The sequence below is a fragment of the Beta vulgaris genome, chromosome 2 (genome assembly GCF_026745355.1).
Source record: "Beta vulgaris subsp. vulgaris cultivar EL10 chromosome 2, EL10.2, whole genome shotgun sequence".
NCBI classification, from domain to species: Eukaryota; Viridiplantae; Streptophyta; class Magnoliopsida; order Caryophyllales; family Amaranthaceae; genus Beta; species Beta vulgaris.
In genome coordinates this window covers 12,294,551-12,313,810 of record NC_079203.1, presented here as the reverse complement: position 1 = coordinate 12,313,810, position 19,260 = coordinate 12,294,551, and the positions used below count along the sequence as shown (strand labels likewise).

The following is a 19,260-nucleotide window of genomic DNA, read 5'->3' as shown; positions in this document are numbered from 1 at the left end:
GTTAGGGAGGATTTATTAGAATCAAAACTACTATGTGCTGATATTAGTATTTACTTATTTCAACTTTTACTAGCATTATTTTTCATATATGTGCTGATCACATGTGCTATTTCGCTCGCAATGTTTCCATAATTAGTAATTTATATAACCCTAATAAAATACTAACGTACGTAACAAGTAATGCCATAACTATAATTAGAATTCTTATGACTAGTTAAATACTCCTGTAACTCTAAGTAGTAATGCATATCAACTCTAATAAAATACTCTTATAACTCTGGTTAGTAATTGCTATAACTCTAATCAAATACTTTTATAACTCTAATCAAATACTTCTATAACTCTAATTAGTAATTGCTATAACTCTAATCAAATACTTCTATAACTCTAATCAAATACTTTTATAACTCTAATTAATAATTGCTATAACTCTAATCAAATACTTCTATAACTCTAATCAAATACTTTTATAACTCTAATTAATAATTGCTATAACTCTAATCAAATACTTCTATAACTCTAATTAGTAATTGCTATAACTCTAATCAAATACTTCTATAACTCTAATCAAATACTTTTATAACTCTAATTAATAATTGATATAACTCTAATCAAATACTTCTATAACTCTAATCAAATACTTCTATAACTCTAATTAGTAATTGCTATAACTCTAATCAAATACTTCTATAACTCTAATCAAATACTTTTATAACTCTAATTAGTAATTGCTATAACTCTAATCAAATACTTCTATAACTCTAATCAAATACTTCTATAACTCTAACTAGTAATTGCTATAACTCTAATCAAATACTTCTATAACTCTAATCAAATACTTCTATAACTCTAATTAAATACTTCTATAACTCTAATTAGTAATTGCTATAACTCTAATCAAATACTTCTATAACTCTAATTAGCATTCTTAATAAGTAATGTCATAATTAGTAATTCATATAACTCTAATAAAATACTCTTATAACTCTAATTAAGTAATCTTATAACTCTAATTAAGTACTCTTATAACTCTAATCAAGCTTGGAGTTCTTCGCAACAACAACAACAATAAAAGAGAAGGGTAAGAATGATTTTACTTTCATATTTATAAAGTTTGCAACATCCTATTTCATTTTTATTCTAATAATAATAACAATAATACATTAATATGTAAAAAAACACCAACTATCTATATTAGTTATTAGTTCTTCACCACTTTCGTCTGTGTTAGCTATCATTCCCACACCGCCAGCTTGTTTAACTGCATCACCTTGGCAACTCGAGCAGTATCTCCTCTGTCACATGCATATCACCATTATTCCTGCGCCATGAAGTGCATGCATGTAAATAAAAATGGTGCAGGCATTCAAAGAAATTGACACTGCAGAGATTAAAAGACAAGACCTTTATACAATTTCTGCATTCTCATATGAATTCACTTCGTCTTTCCCAATTTTTTCGTGTATAAGTATTGAGATTTTTTTTTTGTCATATGCCAATATTGAGTAAAGTATAATAATAAAGGTAAAAATATAAAGTTAATGGTGGAGTACGATGAAAAAGATGATAAAAAATTAATAAAATAATGAAGAGGACATATATTCCATACTTGTTTATACTATTACCTTAAGTTTGTTGACTTCGATAAGGACAATTCCTTGCATCATGATTGACCATTTTATTGCATAGACGACACCTTCTGAGTGGTTTTTGTTGCTTCTCAATAGTCTTTTCTTTCACAGATTTGAGCCTCTTCCTACCCTTGTTGTTGGCTTTCTCAGGAACTTTTATAGTTACCTCGTTTGGAGCACTACATCCTATCAATTCTTGAATGACTTGGTCTTTTGTCATTGACGTATTATCCTCACCCGATTTAATGGATTTCTTGAAGCCTCTTAGATTTTCAATTAGAGCATCAATATCCTCATCCCTTTCTTCAACGAGACCAATGGTTGTATATACTTCATTCCACAATTCACCTAATTTTATCTGCTTCATTTCTACCTTTTCAAAATCTTTAGGAAAATTTTCATCAAACTCATGAATATGACTTTTGTGTGCTTCCTTCGTCCATCGAGTGAGGATATATTTATCGGGCAACTTATTCAAATGTTTGGCCTTGTAAACCCAAAGAACATGCCTACATATCAATCCAACCCTCTCGAATAGTGAACATGAACATATGGCATCAAAAGTCATTGGATCTAAAGTGACCTCATAATTCTTCTTCTTTCTATCTTCAGTGACTCAATATTAGTTGTGTGATTTGCTGCAGCCACTGCCTTCACTCCTTGCTTGTTACACAAAATGTATTTGAATACAATAGTGCCATCCTTTGCTCGAGTCTCGGTAGACATTCTAGTATCAAATCCACATGCTACAGCATATATATTATAAAAGTCTATTGCATCTTTAAGACTGTCGAAAATCTGCCCAACTTTAGGAATTAATTCTGCTGGAACAACTCGAGTGAACTCATGTTCTCCGCATGGGGTGATGTTCGTACTTTGCTTAGGTGGTGTAGACAGATTTAATGAGGCAATGTTTATGCTTTGCATAGAGTTACTAGTTTCTGCCTCTGCATATTAACTAGGTATAAACTGTAAGTCAACTATTTAGAATTCAAAGTATTGCACACATAAATTCCTATAACTCTAATCAAGAGTGTCTATAACTGTAATAATTATTAGTAATTGTTACAAAAAGTAACCCCTTGCATAATTAGTAATTCATATAACTCTAATAAAATACTCTTATAATTCTAATTAGTAATTGCTATAACTCTAATCAAATACTTTTATAACTCTAATCAAATACTTCTATAACTCTAATTAGTAATTGCTATAACTCTAATCAAATACTTCTATAACTCTAATCAAATACTTTTATAACTCTAATTAATAATTGCTATAACTCTAATCAAATACTTCTATAACTCTAATCAAATACTTCTATAACTCTAATTAGTAATTGCTATAACTCTAATTAGTAATTGCTATAACTCTAATCAAATACTTCTATAACTCTAATCAAATACTTTTATAACTCTAATTAGTAATTGCTATAACTCTAATCAAATACTTCTATAACTCTAATCAAATACTTCAATAACTCTAATTAGTAATTGCTATAACTCTAATCAAATACGTGCTATAACTCTAATCAAATACTTCTATAACTCTAATTAAATAGTTCTATAACTCTAATTAGTAATTGTTATAACTCTAATCAAATACTTCTATAACTCTAATCAAATACTTCTATAACTCTACTTAGTAATTAGTAACTCTAATTAGTAATTCGTATATGACTACTCAAAAGTACCCCTATAACTCTAATTAGTAATTCGTATAACTCTAATCAAATACTACTACAACTCTAATTAGAAAGTGAACATTAGTTTGCAAAATATGAATTTCCTATAACTCTAATTAGTAATTCCTATAACTCTTATCAAATAAACCTATAACTCTAATTAAGACGTACATACCAAATTATGCTACAACTATAATTTTAACTCTTATGACTACTCAAAATACCCCTATAACTCTAATTAGTAATTCGTATAACTCTCATTAAATACTACTACATCTCTAATTAGAAGGTGATCATTAGTCTGCAAAATATGAATTTCCTATAACTCTAATTAGTAATTCCTATAACTCTTATCAAATAAACCTATAACTCTAATGATGCTATAACTATAATTTTAACTCTTATCAAATAAACCTATAACTCTAATGTTCACCTTCATTGACACAATGCATCATAATTGACACAATGCATCGTATCATATACAGCAAAATGCAACTAATATTTTAGAGCACAATGCATCATAATTGACACAATGAAGTAGCAGTTGCGTTTAGAAACACAATGCATCATATCATATACAGCACATGATCATAGCGAATTTCTTAAGCATACAATATGAATTATGCAGCGATAATCGTTCCCATGAAGTATTACTTTAGCATACAATATGAATTATGCAGCGAATTATGCAGCGAATTTCGTTCCCAATAAGTACCCCTATAACTCTTATCATATAGGAGTATTACTGAAGCATACAATATGAATTATGCAGCGAATTTCGTCCCCATGAAGCGAGTTTCCTTATATAATTATCAACTAATTTTCGAAAAAAAAACATACATGTTCATGAATATAGACTAACCTTCATGCGATGCGGTAATGGATTCCATGAAATTTCTTGACAAAAAGAATATGATAGGAGAGATGTGTAGTTGGAGATGGGAGGGATCATATAGACGTTTTTGGAAGAGAGAGAAAAGAGGAGAGAGAAAAAAATTAGGTTTTGCATGGAAAGGATGAAAATAGGTAGTTTAAAGTTAACATTAGTTACTTAATCTTGGCCCTTGACAGGATCTAATCTAAGGGTAGTTATTCTTTCTCATTTCTCACCTAATTTCCTTTCTCACATGATCCTGCCTCTATATATATATATATATATATATATATATATATATATATATATATATATATATATATATATATGGGTAATGTTATATGTATCCCTTAGGGCTATGGATAAGCATTAAATATATTTTAAAATAAAAACAGTTTCAAAATTCAAGACAAAATTACACATTATTTGAGATAATAAATGCTTGATTCAATTTTTTATTTCCATTTTCAGCTTCTTATATATAGCCCTAAGGGTTATGTATATCATTTTCCTATATATATATATATATATATATATATATATATATATATATATATATATATATATATATATATTGTTTCTATAGTTGACACTAATCAAGCCTTGCTTTATAAATTTGGACGTGGCATAGTGCTAACTTGTAGCTTGTAGGTCTGCATTTTTTTAGACATCAATTTACCAATTCTGATGCGGTTTTCCCCATGAACCGCATCGAATTATGGTTTCTGATGCGGTTTTGGACCGCATCAGAATTTGTTAGAGAGCTGCTGCTATCCCACCTGATGTGGACCAAAACCGCATCTGAAAGGCTAGTTTTGACCGCATCATGTGGGGTTCTTTCCACTAGTGTAAGGTAGAAAAGTAAACAGTTTTTTTGACAATGGAGAAGCGACACACAATAAACTAGAAGATAGATGAAGTGAATTGTGAACAAGTTCTAGCACAGATTTGAGCTACTTCATGAGCTCGCTGAACTTATTGGCGATTAACATTTAAAACAAAAAACCAATGAAAAGGAGAGGCTAAGCATTTGATTTGGCTAATAGTCCATAAAATTAATGAAGACATGTGTGTTTGTAGAGCAAGAAGGAGATTGGCGCAATATGTGGTGAAGGTAATCCTCTTTACATCATAAGGCCTTCAACATGTAGAGCAGATGTAGATAATCTATAGGTTCCCCCACCATAAGGAGAAATACCCGAGCAAGGAGGGGGATTATGAAGAAACCAAGCATAATACATAGCCTTTGATTGTTTATGCCAAGCTACATCCATTTGAATTGTGTGATGAGAGAAAACTAAAGGTGTATTACCCAAATGTATACCAAGAAAACTTGGAGGAGTATTCATGTTTTGTTCTGGAGGGTGAAGAAAGCGTAGATTATTAAAACAAGGAAGAGTCGACAACTGCGAATCAGACTCTTCAATATCCCTAATCTGTTGAGTAATCCGATTGACATTAGGTGCGATATTGCGGAATAATCGTTCATTCCAATGCAGCCATATACTCCAAAGGGTCGAAATAAATTTCTTTATCTTGAAAATTTGTATACCATCCTCGTCATAGAAAAGAAGGATATGTTTGATAACCCAATATGAGCAAAGCATTGGAGTACCTTGTTGTGCTTGAATTGAGAAAGGAAATAATTGCCAAGCTATTTTTGAAAGTTGGCACGAGTGGAAAATATGCTGGATGGTTTCCATGTCATGATGACAGTAGTCACAGAATGGGGACACAGACACCTGACGTTTGATAAGCTATTCTTTAGTAGGAAGACGGTCAAGCAAGAGCCGCGAGATGAAGAATTTCCATTTTGGTAGCAGTGGAAGATGCCATAGGATCTTGAAAACCTTCACTGGTATATTTATTTGTAAGTGATTTTTGAAGATTGTTACTTGCTTTAATAAGTTGAGTATATGCGGGTTTTGTAGTAAATTGTCCAGGTGTATGGTGAGACCAGACCATGAAATTTGGTTCATTGTGATAAGGGAGCTCCATGGAAAGAATATCTTTTGAATCATTATGAGAAAAGAACTTCCTAACAAGTGCAACTTTCCAAACATGATTTCCAACATCACTAACCTTTGAATTTAGAATTTGACACAAGGGAACCGACCTATTTGCAATTGGAATCATCCCATAAAGTCAGGCCGTAGAGAAAGTCTTAAGGCTAGAACCATTACCAACCTTCCAAGAGTAGCCATTAAGCAGCTGACGTTCTGCCAATTGTAGACCCTTAAAGCCCCATGATCTATGAGCACCAACTTTCTAAGTATAGGTTCCAGTAGATAGTGCAATAGGTTCTATAGCGTTGTACACGAAGGAGAGGAAGCAATCTAATTTTGAATAGAGGTACCAGATTTTTTCATCAGGTAAACAATGTTTAACAGATGAATAGAGCGAACACCCAAACCACCCATGCCTTTTAGGAGATGGAAAATTTCTTTATGAACCCAATGAATTACTAATATATCTCTATTAGACCATAAGAAAGAAATAAACATCGAATTTAGGCGATTTGTGACACTGATGGGAATATAAAAGGAAGAAAGAATGTAAGAAATTATGGCAATCAGAACTGTATTAATGAGAATAACTTTAGTAGGGAGAGAAAGGAAGAGACTATTCCAGCTTAACAATTTCTTGGATATAAGGTCAATTAGAAAACTGAAATGAGCGGGTTTGGAAATTTGGATATCAACCAGAATTCTAAGATGGGAAGAGACAAAATTCTTTTGCGCCATGTGTAAGGAGCTTTTAAAAGGTTTGGTAGTGGGAAGTGGTGTTAGGAATAAATTTCACATAAGAGTTTTGCAAATTTATCTTGGAACCTGAGATGAAGCAAAACCTTTGATTGACTGTGGCTATTTGGTGGAAAGACTCTTTAGATGTTTTAAAGACAAGCAAGGCATTATCTGCAAAGAAAAGATGTAAAATAGAGGGACTTCTTCTCGACAATTATATCTTTAAACAAATTAATATTTTCAGCTAAGGTGAGCATTCTAGAGTAGATGTCCATGCATAAGATAAAGAGATACGGTGAAAGGGGATCACCTTGTCGAAGACCACACTTTGGATAAATAGATTAGGAGAGAGTACCATATATTCACTAAAATCTTGAATGAGACCGAGGAGATACATTGGAAAACCCACTACACCGAGACTTGAAGAAACCCATAGGCTTGGAGAATTTTACAAACAAAATTCCAATGAATTCTATCACATGCCTTATGGAGATCAATCTTTATAGCAGCATGGGAAGCAGTTCCAGAGGTTTTCCTATTTATAAAGTGAAGCAACTCATGAGAAAGTAGAACATTATCAGTCATGCCACGACCAGGTACAAAGTCATGTTGAAAGGGGGAAACCAGGTTGGATATAATCGACTTCATTCTAAAGACAAGGCATTTAGCAGTACATTTATATAATGTATTGCATAAGCTGACGGGCCGGAGTTGTAAGGCCTCTGTAGGATTGTCAACCTTGTGCAACATAACGAGTAAGGTGTTATTTCCTGGCTGTGAACAAGAAATCATTCTGGAGAAAACTTTGAACTATTGTAATTATATCATTGTCAACTAGAATCCAATGTGTCTTAAAAAATTCAGTTGTAATGCCATTAAGCCCTAGAGATTTGTCATCTGTAATAGAAAACATAGCACATTTGATCTCATTTGCACTAAAGGGGTGAGAGAGAGCAGCCTGTTGGTGTTATGAAAGGGTAGGCAAATGGAGCTCACGGAGGACCTGTTGTGTTTCATATTCATTCACCCTTGAGCTAGTATTGGAGAATAGAGAGGACCAAAAATTGTGAACAACATTTGTAATATATTGAGGAGTATTTATCCAATTGCCTTGGGCATTAGGAGGGAAATAATGTCATTCCTTGTTCTTTGTTTTCTAATTTTTGCATAGAGTAAAGTAGAAGGCAATCCGCATAAAAGATTCTATTGGTTTTTCATTCTCTATTTCTAGTAATGAAACCTTTTCTCTAGGTTTGGCTGAGCTGTAATAGATTAAAGGTAAGCACTCCCACTTTCGATGTTTGAGACAGTTTGCCCTAGTGAAGCCAGATCCTCACTCAACACTTTCCTGTTGATACCGTGTGACTTCTTATGGTATAGACACCAATTTCGAACTTATTTTCACGAATGAGTAACTTGATTTGGATTTTGTACATTAGAGAGCCACTACAATGCATCATCCAAACCTCTTGAATAATAAAAGTAACTTCCGGATGTTCAAGACACCAGGATTCAAGCTGGTATGGTCGTTTCGTTATAGTGGTAGCAGTAAAAGTAGCATAAATTATAGCGACATGATCCGACCATATGATGGGTTCATGATATAAGATGTGATTAGCGAACAAAGTATTCCAAGAGTTTGACACATACGCACAGTTGAGCCGCTCTAAGAGAAGAGAGGAACCTAATTGCTTGTTTGTGTAAGTATACCGAGGGCCTTGAAAGGGAACCTCTGTCATATTAGAGTTAATGCGCCAATTCATATAATCTCTCCAGCCACAAATAGAATTAGAGCCACCAAGTTTATCTTCATGTCTCTCAACTTGGTTGAAATCTCCAATAATCGAACAATTTGGTAGTGGTTCAAGGTATTATAACAGAAGGTCCCAAACCTTAGCCGCCCGATCATTAACAACAATGGGCACCATAAAAGAAACATACATTCAATTACTTCCACTAGGTTCACAAACATTACATAGAATGAAATTCTGGCAAGAGTGCAGGATATTGACATGATTGGAAGTAAAACCTAAGACAATTAGGCCTCGTTTTGAACCTAAAGAATCTACGCCAACAACAAAATTGGGATGAAGGAAGCTAAACTTAGATTGAGCTAAACTAACTGAAATCTTAGTTTCAGATAAAAACACAAACATTGGATGGTGCAAAGCTAAAAAACATACACATAAGTAAGGGAATTTTCATTTGAAATTCCTTTTACATTCCAGGATATAACTTTCATTGATACCTTGTGGGTTTTATGAGGTTATCCCCAACACCTGCAAGAGAAGAAAGAGATAGTACCATGGAAAATTGTATTTCCATGTCGTCATTGCTAGTAGTAGGAATAGTAGAAGAACTTGAAGCTTCATTGTTACCTTTAAATTTCTTTGCCAAAAGAGGAGCATCTTCCATTGTATGGCGTTTAAGAGAAAGGGAGAGTCTTGACGTAATTTCTTCGCCTGCTTCAACTCCAAAATCCTCTACTATAACCACTTCCATGGTAGACTAAGGTTTAAGTCGAATTTCATCCATGTCGAGCCACCATATGTTAAAACCCCCTTTACTTTCATACCTTTCCCATTTTATTCGACGCCTTTTAAAGCCCAATCTGTTTCAATATAGTTGGGATGACTTAGGTCAATGCTTCTAGGTGCTTGTCCTTCTCTGTTGGCCAAGTGACAGTAGAAATACGGAACCCATTTAATGTAAGGATACCTAATGGTATATATGGAGAATAGCGAGGATTATGTTCTTATGATTGTTGGCCATCTGATGGAGAATAGTTAGAAAAAGGTGAAAAGTGTGAGTTTGGCGAGTGTCGAAAAATCGTAGGATAAACCCTAGATCTCTGGTTGAAAGAGTGGAGCAAGTTTTGAAGTTGTTGACGGGCTTGTGCTAAAGACCCAGATTGAGGAATTATACTGATAGGCTGTTGAGGAGAAGAAAGTGGGAGTCATGACTGGATAACAGTATGCAGAGAGGAACCTTGATTAACAACTTTTTGTAATAAACCTGAATTAGCTTGACTTACAGACGCCATCCCCTACCCAGATGCATGAATAGATAATTGAGGCTCTACAAGCTGATTAACCCATTCAGTTATGCCCAGTGTTTGAAATAGAGTTTGTCTCGCTAGAGGTTGATTATGAGATGATTCATCTCGATCAATATTACTAGTAGAAGATGATAGTCCATTTGCAACTACTTTCAGAGATTCATTATGAGTATGTGATGAATAAAATTGGGCATATGGATTAGAAGGGAAACCAAAATGTCGGCCCGGATATTGGCAAACAATATTAAATCCCTCTTCGGCATCATGAGGGAGAATGGGCTCTGCAAATAAACAGGTGCAGCCAGATGATCAAGTGCGCTTGAATCCAAATTCTCCTCACTAGAGAAAATCACGTCTAGATCCGAGTCTCCAAAATAAGACCCAGATGGAAATCCCGGGTTTACAGAATTATCATCACTATTTGATGGTGGGAAATTCTGGTTAACTGGATAATCTTCATGGGCCTCAATAGGTTGTAAGAGATTCACTTGCATGTTCTTGTATCTAAAACGATCTGACAGGCCCTTTGGATAGGGAGAAATTACAGTTTCATTTTGAATAAACAACCTAAATTATTATACAATTTAAATTGAATATAACTTTTTCTACCTAATTCAAAACATTGTATGTTTTTTACCAATGGAGAGTGTTTGAAATATGCTTCAAAATAAGTTTTATTTACAATATAGTTTTACAACTCATGAAAATATATTTAACTAGATGAATTGTAAGGCATTATTTAGTCTTTCTTTTAGATAAATAGTTATAGCTTTACATAGAAAAAAAGCTATCTAGGTGCACGTTAAGGTAAAATACTAACGTGCACCTCCCTGAGCTCCATGGGGAGAAAGAAGAAGGAAATGACGCCGATTCCAAGTACACCGGAACCAGAATCTTCTGGAGATCAACCTTGTAGTTTAGAAGTTGGAAAACAAGCATAGGACGGGAAGGATATTAATGGAACAGTAACTCCTATTAACCTAGAAATTCCGCCATTAATGGAGAGCTCAAAAATTATGGAGAATGATGTGATGCTCAAATGGAAAACATTCACGACACAGAGTAGAATCTCTGATAAAGGTATGGGCCTTAAATACATTGCGCCTGTAGTGTTGAATGGATCCCCTGTTGCAAAACTTGATAAAGAAGAAGTGACCAAACTATGTGAAATATGGATTAATTCTATCATAGTATATGTTATTGGGCAACCGCCTATAATAACAACTATGACGACATATATTAGATCCCATTGGAATATGGCTGTTGATCCCAAAATATTCAAACATGAAGAGGGTTATTTTGTAGTGAAACTGGAGTCTGGTGCTGAGAGAGATGCCATATTGTTTGCTGGACCTTATCTCTTCTGTGAAAAACCAATCATAGTTAAACAATGGGTTCCTAGTTTTAACTTTCATAATGAAGTATTGAGAATCATTCCACTTTGGGCCAAGTTGCCTAACCTGCCTTTACACTACTGGAGTAGTGATTCCCTCAGTAGGATTGGTAGTCTTTTAGGAATACCTGTTTATGCGGATGAATGTACCTCTAAGGCTTTACGAGTGTCCTTTGCTAGGATCCTTATTGAAATGGATGTTACATAGAAGCTTCCCACTGAGGTACAGATTGAAGAGCCTAATGGTGCTACTTTCAAACAGAAAGTGACTTATGACTGGTTACCCCCTTATTGCAAGAAATGTCTCAAGGTTGGCCATAATTGTGACACCTTGGTGGGTAAACCTAAGAATATACCTAAACCTGTGCAGAAGTGGGTGCCAAAAGTTCAAGCAGTGGTTGAGAAAAGGAAAGTTACAGAACAAAAAGCTCCTACTGGTAATCCTTCAGTGCTAGTAGATCCTAGTGATCCTATTGTGAACACTGGTAATCCTAGTATTGTAGTAGATCTAAGTAATGAGATCACACCTGTAACTACTCCTAATATACATCAACCAACTACTAAAGAAAATGCTGAGGAAGGAGCATGGAAAGTGGTTACCAGGAAGTCTAAGGACAAAGGGAAACATGCTACTTTCCAAGCTACCAAGGCTGTTTATTTTCATCAAAGTGGACATAACTCAGGTGCTCCTGGGGGTGCTAAGGGACCTAGCCCTTATTTGTCTTGATGATTATTACAACCTTGAATATGAGAGGGTTGAATGACCCTCTAAAACAGAAGGAAGTTAAAAGCTTCTTAAATAAATTTCACATTAGTTGTATAGCTTTGTATGAGACAAGAGTTAGAAGAAACAATGTGGATAAAGTCAGGAAAAGATTTGGGATTGAGTGGAAGTGGGAGGATAATAATGACTTCTCTCCTAGGGGAAGAATCTAGTTTGGATGAAAGCCATGTGAAGTTAAAGCTCAGGTGATTTCTAAGTCTGAATAGGTAATTTTCATGAGTGTGGAAATTCTGATAAGAAGTGTTCAGTTTCATATAGCTGCTGTGTATGGACTACACACTATCCATGATAGAAAGGATCTTTGGAGAGAGTTGCTGAGCCATGTTTCTGAGTGTCATACTCCTCTTATTCTCGCTCCAATTACAAATCATGAATCCCAAGATTTTATAGATTTTATCATGGAAGGGCAAGTAATGGAAGCACCTAGTAATGGCTTGTACTACTCATGGTCTAATAATAGTATTGAATCTGATAGAGTGTCTAGTAGAATTGATAAGGCTTTTGTGAATGAGGAGTAGAGCTGTAAATTTCCTAAAGTCCAGGTGAAGTATCTTCCCAGTGGGATTTCTGATCATACACCACTTTTGCTTGATCTTGGAGGAAATGAAACTGGAGGATTAAACATATAACTTTGAATTGCCAAAAAAAATAGTTATAACTTTAAGTATAGTGTACTATATGTGATTATAGCATTTGATCATAGATCCAATTTTTAGAGGATTAAACATATCATATTCAAAACTTTGGCCTTACTCAACTGAACCAAAACAATTAGTATCGCAACAAAATTTATTAAAGAAACTTTGTCATTACAACAAAAAAAAAAAATCTAATAAAGTTATATATATATATATGAAGAATCAAATGAAAGTTTGTCAAAGACATTGTAAAGCTATCATGCAATTGACTAATTATTTTAGTCCAAGAGTATTTATATAATTTTTTTTCTTTTTCATATATCTGTATGTCAAATCTTATTTTGTTTCTACATGAAATTAATTCTACTAAAACTAATTGGAAAACCAAGGTTCGTGCTTCTAGTCTATTTAAGGCTACAGATAAGGGGAAATTTTGATAAGTATTGATATGATCATGATTGATGAAGATATTTTTTTTTGTCTTAAATTGTATTTTCAATTATTAGTGGACGTTACTTTTATATTTAATTAATCTTATTCATGATAACATCATTATGATCTTTTTTCTTTTGCTTCTCTCTTCCATTCTATATGCATTGGTGTTCATGTGGTATATAAAAAGTTGAAGTTGTGGCTGATACTCATGTTCTTCTTTATTCTTATGGTCTTGTATCTATTAAATTATTACTGTTGTAGTCTGGATATCAACGGCTCCCCAACGTGGATCCATCTGGAGCGTGCACATGTCTCCTAGCTGCAAATAGAAGTACAAGGCAAAAAGGAGATGGCGGAAGTACAAATTCCTATTTAGGGAAAGTTCCCGTCCATCCCTTTGGCCTGACATGCATTCAGGCGCAAATCCCAAAAAATGTCTGCATATGATTGGATGATGTGTACCTCCCAATTAATGACTGCCACATGTCATACTCCAATGGCTCAGCCAATCAGGTGCTCTTAAATTAGGGTGACCTCATTGTACAACAATCAGACCCCAAACATTATAAATAGTTCTTGAAATCAGGAGAAATATACATTTTTTCTGAGTAATGTGTACTATTACTCTGTGAAAACTCTCTCTACTTTCTCTCTCTAAACTTTCCTTATCAATCATGATACCTGACTTAAGCTTCGGAGGGGGAGCCACCATCCAAACCTCCAGGGTGGGTCCCTTTTTCGCATGTTCGAAAATGAAGCTCGGGTTCGGAATTATTTGACCAAGACATCGTTGCACATGTCTCCATTGAAGAACCTGTTGAGGGATAATAATATATTTACTAGTCAAGCACTACATAACATTTGTCACTGTTTGTGGGGAGACGTAACGATGACTGACTGTCACTCGTCCAGCATTGCAAGAAATCAAAGTATTAGGGTTCAAGTAGAGGATACGGTGGATGATGAGAGGCCACCTCGAGGAAGGGATAGGCCTCCGACTATTGTCAACCTTCTTGGATGAAGTCGAGAGCCTGTCATTCAGGAAAATCTTGAGCGTCCGGTGATGCTGCCCATCTAAAAAACGTCCTGAATGATTTTTAGACTAAGATGGTTGTAGTCGTCCAGGAGCAAATCAAGAGCAATATGTTGTTTTTTCAAGAAAACCAGATCCAGTTGTTGTCAATCCTCTTAGGGGGCATTCCCAAGAGAACTGTCCAAGTCCAAGCCGGCCTGTTTGCTAGGATATCTCTAAGAGGATGGCCAAGGACAAACTTCCAAAAGTTAGTGAGCAGCGAAGAAAGATGGACTGGAAGCTTGTAGTCAGAACTCAAGATAATGCCCATCGGATGGAAACAGATGCTCGAGAGTATCTGGAGGCAAAGAAAGCTGCAACCTTACTTCGTTCAGCCATGGGATCTACCCCATATCTAACGGACCCTCCTTTGAGGTTGTCGTCCAAAACAGAGGGGAGAAGTTTGGCCCTTCTGATGTTCGTCCAAGGCAGGAAAAGACAGTATTACAACCTATGGTGTACAGGGACCAGTGCTTGCAAACACCTTCTCTAATCCGGTCCTAAAGGAATACCATAGTGAGCACATACCCACTGAGCGATAGCAGGGAGCCCTCCGAATTAACTGGCCAACTCCATTCTCGGCCAGAATCATGGAGGCGCCTCTCTTCCCAAAGGTTAAACTTCCTAGAATAGAACCTTTTGACGGAACCACTGATTCGGATTATCACTTGTCTACATATAAGCATTAAATGCAGGTCCAGACTGTGGACGATGATGCTACTTGGTGTGAAGACTTTCCAGCCACCCCGAAAGGAGCGGCTTCGAAATGGTTTAACAATCTCCCCCCAAACTCAATTAACAACTTCATAGAACTCAACTACCTTTTTACCAGTTATTTTGTGGCCAATCGGCAAGAGCAAAAGACTTGCATGCACTTGGGTAAGATCATCCAACAACCAAAAGAAGCTTTGCGAAGTTTGGTCAAGAGATCAATCCGGAGGCTTTGTAAATCAGGACCTCAATGCTGGGGAGGCCTTTGACGCCTTCATCAGAGGATTAAGGCCAGGAAGTTTTAAATTAGACCTTGTGAAAAAGAAGATCACTACTCTAGCTGAAGCATTTATCCATGCCACTGAAGTTTGTGCGGAAGCAAAGCATCCGGAGTCCAAAAAGGCTGAAGAAGTAACTCAGCCAAAGAAAAACAATCCTAAGAAAGTTGGGACATGGGCATTGACTTCCACCATAACTTCGTCCCAACGAAGTAAAAGAAGAGGATCATAAACTTTGGCAGATCCATTCTTATGGAGATTAAAGATCAGGATGAGCTAAAGGCTCCGGCAGAGATGAAGACTCCCTATAGAAACAAGGATAAAAACAAGTATTGCCACTTTCACAAGGTTTGTGGCCATGAGACTAGTGAGTGTAAGCACCTCAAGAGAGCTTTGGAGGACTTAGCTCGAAAGGGAAGATGAATTCATACTTGCCCCAAGGGGGAAGGAAATTTCAGAAGGAAGATGATTGTCAAAGCAGAAAGAAAGAAAGTGAAAGTACTGATGAGGATGTTGTTCTGGTAATATAAGGAGGATTTGCTGCTGGTGGGCAAACTAACAGAGGGAACAAGAACTGCCTTAAGGAACTAGGCCAAGTTTTGCTAACTAATCAGGTAGAGACTGATCCGTTCCCTAAAGTGGTAGTCAGCAAGCTGGATCGGGGAAATTTGAAAGCCCCCCATGATAATCCCCTGGTGGTGGAGATGAAAATAGCGAATGACAGTGAGAAGAATTGTGATTAATAGAGGTAGTTCAACGGACATCATAAGTGCTGATTGTTTGTCCAGATTAAAGTTGGATGAGAATAACTTAATTCCAGTTCACCACCCAATTATCGGTTTTGGGGAAGGAGTCATCTATCCCATGGGAATTGTTACACTGCCAGTCCAAGTTGGAGAGAAGGAGGCTTCTCGAACACTGTTTGTTAAGTTCTTGGTTGTTAGAGATTTGACTGCCTATAATGTCACACATTGAGTCAGATTAAGGTTGTGATGGTCACCCATATCATGCTCATGAAGTTTGAATGTGATGATGGCAAAATTGGATCTTTATATGGAGACCAGCAGGTGCCTAGAGAATACTACCTCACAACTGTTATCCAGTCATGACTCCCACTTTCTTCTCCTCAACAGCCTATCAGTATAATTCCTCAATCTGGGTCTTTAGCACAAGCCCGTCAACAACTTCAAAACTTGCTCCACTCTTTCAACCAGAGATCTAGGGTTCATCCTACGATTTTTCGACACTCACCAAACTCACACTTTTCACCTTTTTCTAACTCTTCTCCGTCAGATGGCCAACAATCATAAGAACATAATCCTCCCTATTCTCTATAAATACCATTAGGTATCCTTACATTAAATGGGTTCCGTATATCTACTGTCACTTGGCCAACAAAGAAGGACAAGCACCTATTATTGCTCGAAGCAAGTCTGTAAGAGGAAGCATTGACCTAAGTCATCCCAACTATTTTGAAACAGATTGGGCTTCAAAAGGTGTTGAATAAAATGGGAAAGGTAGGAAAGTAAAGGGGGTTTTAACATATGGTGGCTCGACAAGGATAAAATTCAACTTAAACCTTAGTCTACCACGGAAGTGGTTATAGTAGAGGATTTTGGAGTTGAAGCGGGCGAAGAAATTACGTCAAGACTCTCCCTTTTTCTTCAACGCCATACAGTGGAAGATGCTCCTCTTTTGGCAAAGAAATTTAAAGGTAACAATGAAGATTCAAGTTCTTCTACTATTCCTACTACTAGCAATGACGACATGGAAATACGATTTTCCATGGTACTATCTCTATCTCCTCCGGCAGGTGTTGGGGATGACCTCATAAAACCCACAAGGTATCAATGAAAGTTATATCCTGGTATCCTGGAATGCAAGAGGAATTTCAAATGAAAATTCCCTTACTTATGCGTATGTTTTTTGGCTTTGCACCATCCAATGTTTGTGTTTTTATCTGAAACTAAGATTTTAGTTAGTTTAGCTCAATCTAAGTTTAGCTTCCTTCATCCCAATTTTGTTGTTGGCGTAGATTCTTTAGGTTCAAAATGAGGCCTAATTGGCTTAGGTTTTACTTCCAATCATGTCAATATCCTGCACTCTTGCCAGAATTTCATTCTATGTAATGTTTGTGAACCTAGTGAAAGTAATTGGAATGCATGTTTCTTTTATGGTGCCCATTGTTGTTAATGATCGAGCTAAGGTTTGGGACCTTCTGTTAAAATACCTTGAACCACTACTAAATTGTTCGATTATTGGAGATTTCAACCAAGTTGAGAGACATGAAGATAAACTTGGTGGCTCTAATTCTATTCGTGGCCGGAGAGATTATATGAATTGGCGCTTTAACTCTAATATGACAGAGGTTCCCTTTCAAGGCCCTCGGTATACTTAGACAAACAAGCAATTAGGTTCCTCTCTTCTCTTAGAGCGGCTCAACTGTGAGTATGTGTCAAACTCTTGGAATACTTTGTTCGCTAATCACATCTTATATCATGAACCCGTCATATGGTCGGATCATGTCGCTATAATTTATGCTACTTTTACTGCTACCACTATAACGAAACGACCATACCAGCTTGAATCATGGTGTCTTGAACATCCGGAAGTTACTTTTATTATTCAAGAGGTTTGGATGATGCATTGTAGTGGCTCTCTAATGTACAAAATCCAAATCAAGTTACTCATTCGTTAAAATAAGTTCGAAATTGGTGTATATACCATAAGAAGTCACACGGTATCAACAGGAAAGTGTGGAGTGAGGATCTGGCTTCACTAGGGCAAACTGTCTCAAACATCGAAAGTGGGAATCTATTACAGCTCAGCCAAACCTAGAGAAAAGGTTTCATTACTAGAAATAGGGAATGAAAAACCAATAGAATCTTTTATGCGGATTGCCTTCTACTTTACTCTATGCAAAAATTAGAAAACAAAGAACAAGGAATTACAGTATTTCCCTCCTAATGCCCAAGGCAACTGGACAAATACTCCTCAATATATTACAAATGTTGTTCACAGTTTTTTGTCCTCTCTATTCTCCAATACTAGCTCAAGGGATAATGAATATGAAACACAACAGGTCCTCCGTGAGCTCCATTTGCCAACCCTTTCATAACACCAACAGGCTGCTCTCTCTTACCCCTTTAGTGCAAATCAGATCAAATGTGCTATGTTTTCTATTACAGAAGACAAATCTCTGGGGCTTGATGGCATTACAACTGAATTTTTTAAGACACATTGGATTCTAGTTGACAATGATATAATTACAACAGTTCAAAGTTTTTTCCAGAATGATTTATTGTTCAAAGCCAGGAAATAACACCTTACTCGTTATGTTGCACAAGGTTGACAATCCTACAGAGGTCTTATAACTCCAGCCCGTCATCTTATGCAATACATTATATAAATGTATTGCTAAATGCCTTGTCTTTAGAATGAAGTCGATTATATCCAACCTGGTTTCCCCCTTTCAACATGACTTTGTCCCTGGTCGTGGCATGACTGATATGTTCTACTTTCTCATGAGTTACTTCACTTTATAAATAGGAAAACCTCTTGAACTACTTCCCATGCTGCTATAACGATTGATCTCCATAAGGCATATGATAGAATTCATTGGAATTTTGTTTGTAAAATTCTCCAAGCATATGGTTTCTTCAAGTCTGGGTGTAGTGGGTTTTCCAATGTATCTCCTCGGTCTCATTCAAGATTTTAGTGAATATATGGTACTCTCTTCGACAAGGTGATCCCCTTTCCAACCGCTGAAACTATTCTTGCAAAAGATGGAAGCCTCTAGGCGAATGCTCAAATAGGTAGTAGAATTGAACATGTTCGACCTAACTTTTGAGCCCAGGAAGGCCATCAAGGGGCAAGCTTTGGAAGATTTTATAGTTGAGCTTACTCGGCTAACTATAGAACCCATAATAGATCCAGCTGAAGGAAGGAAGCATTAGAC

At 36.0% G+C, this 19,260-nt stretch overlaps 1 protein-coding gene across 1 annotated transcript; it reads left to right on the top strand.

Moving 5' to 3' along the window:
- Positions 1 to 10,989: 10,989 nt before the first annotated feature.
- Positions 10,990 to 12,111, top strand: LOC125494696 (uncharacterized). Its single transcript, XM_048638408.1, has 2 exons — positions 10,990 to 11,550; positions 11,593 to 12,111. Exons 1-2 carry the CDS (start codon positions 10,990 to 10,992, stop codon positions 12,109 to 12,111), a joined length of 1,080 nt encoding a protein of 359 aa, XP_048494365.1.
- Positions 12,112 to 19,260: the final 7,149 nt, after the last annotated feature.

Excerpts from the sequence above, each read along its gene's own strand:
- LOC125494696 (XM_048638408.1), top strand. The coding sequence starts at position 10,990 with ATGGAGAGCTCAAAAATTATGGAGAATGATGTGATGCTCAAATGGAAA. Across the intron at positions 11,551-11,592 it reads GTACCTCTAAGGCTTTACGA|AAGCTTCCCACTGAGGTACA; the intron begins GTGTCCTTTGCT and ends GATGTTACATAG.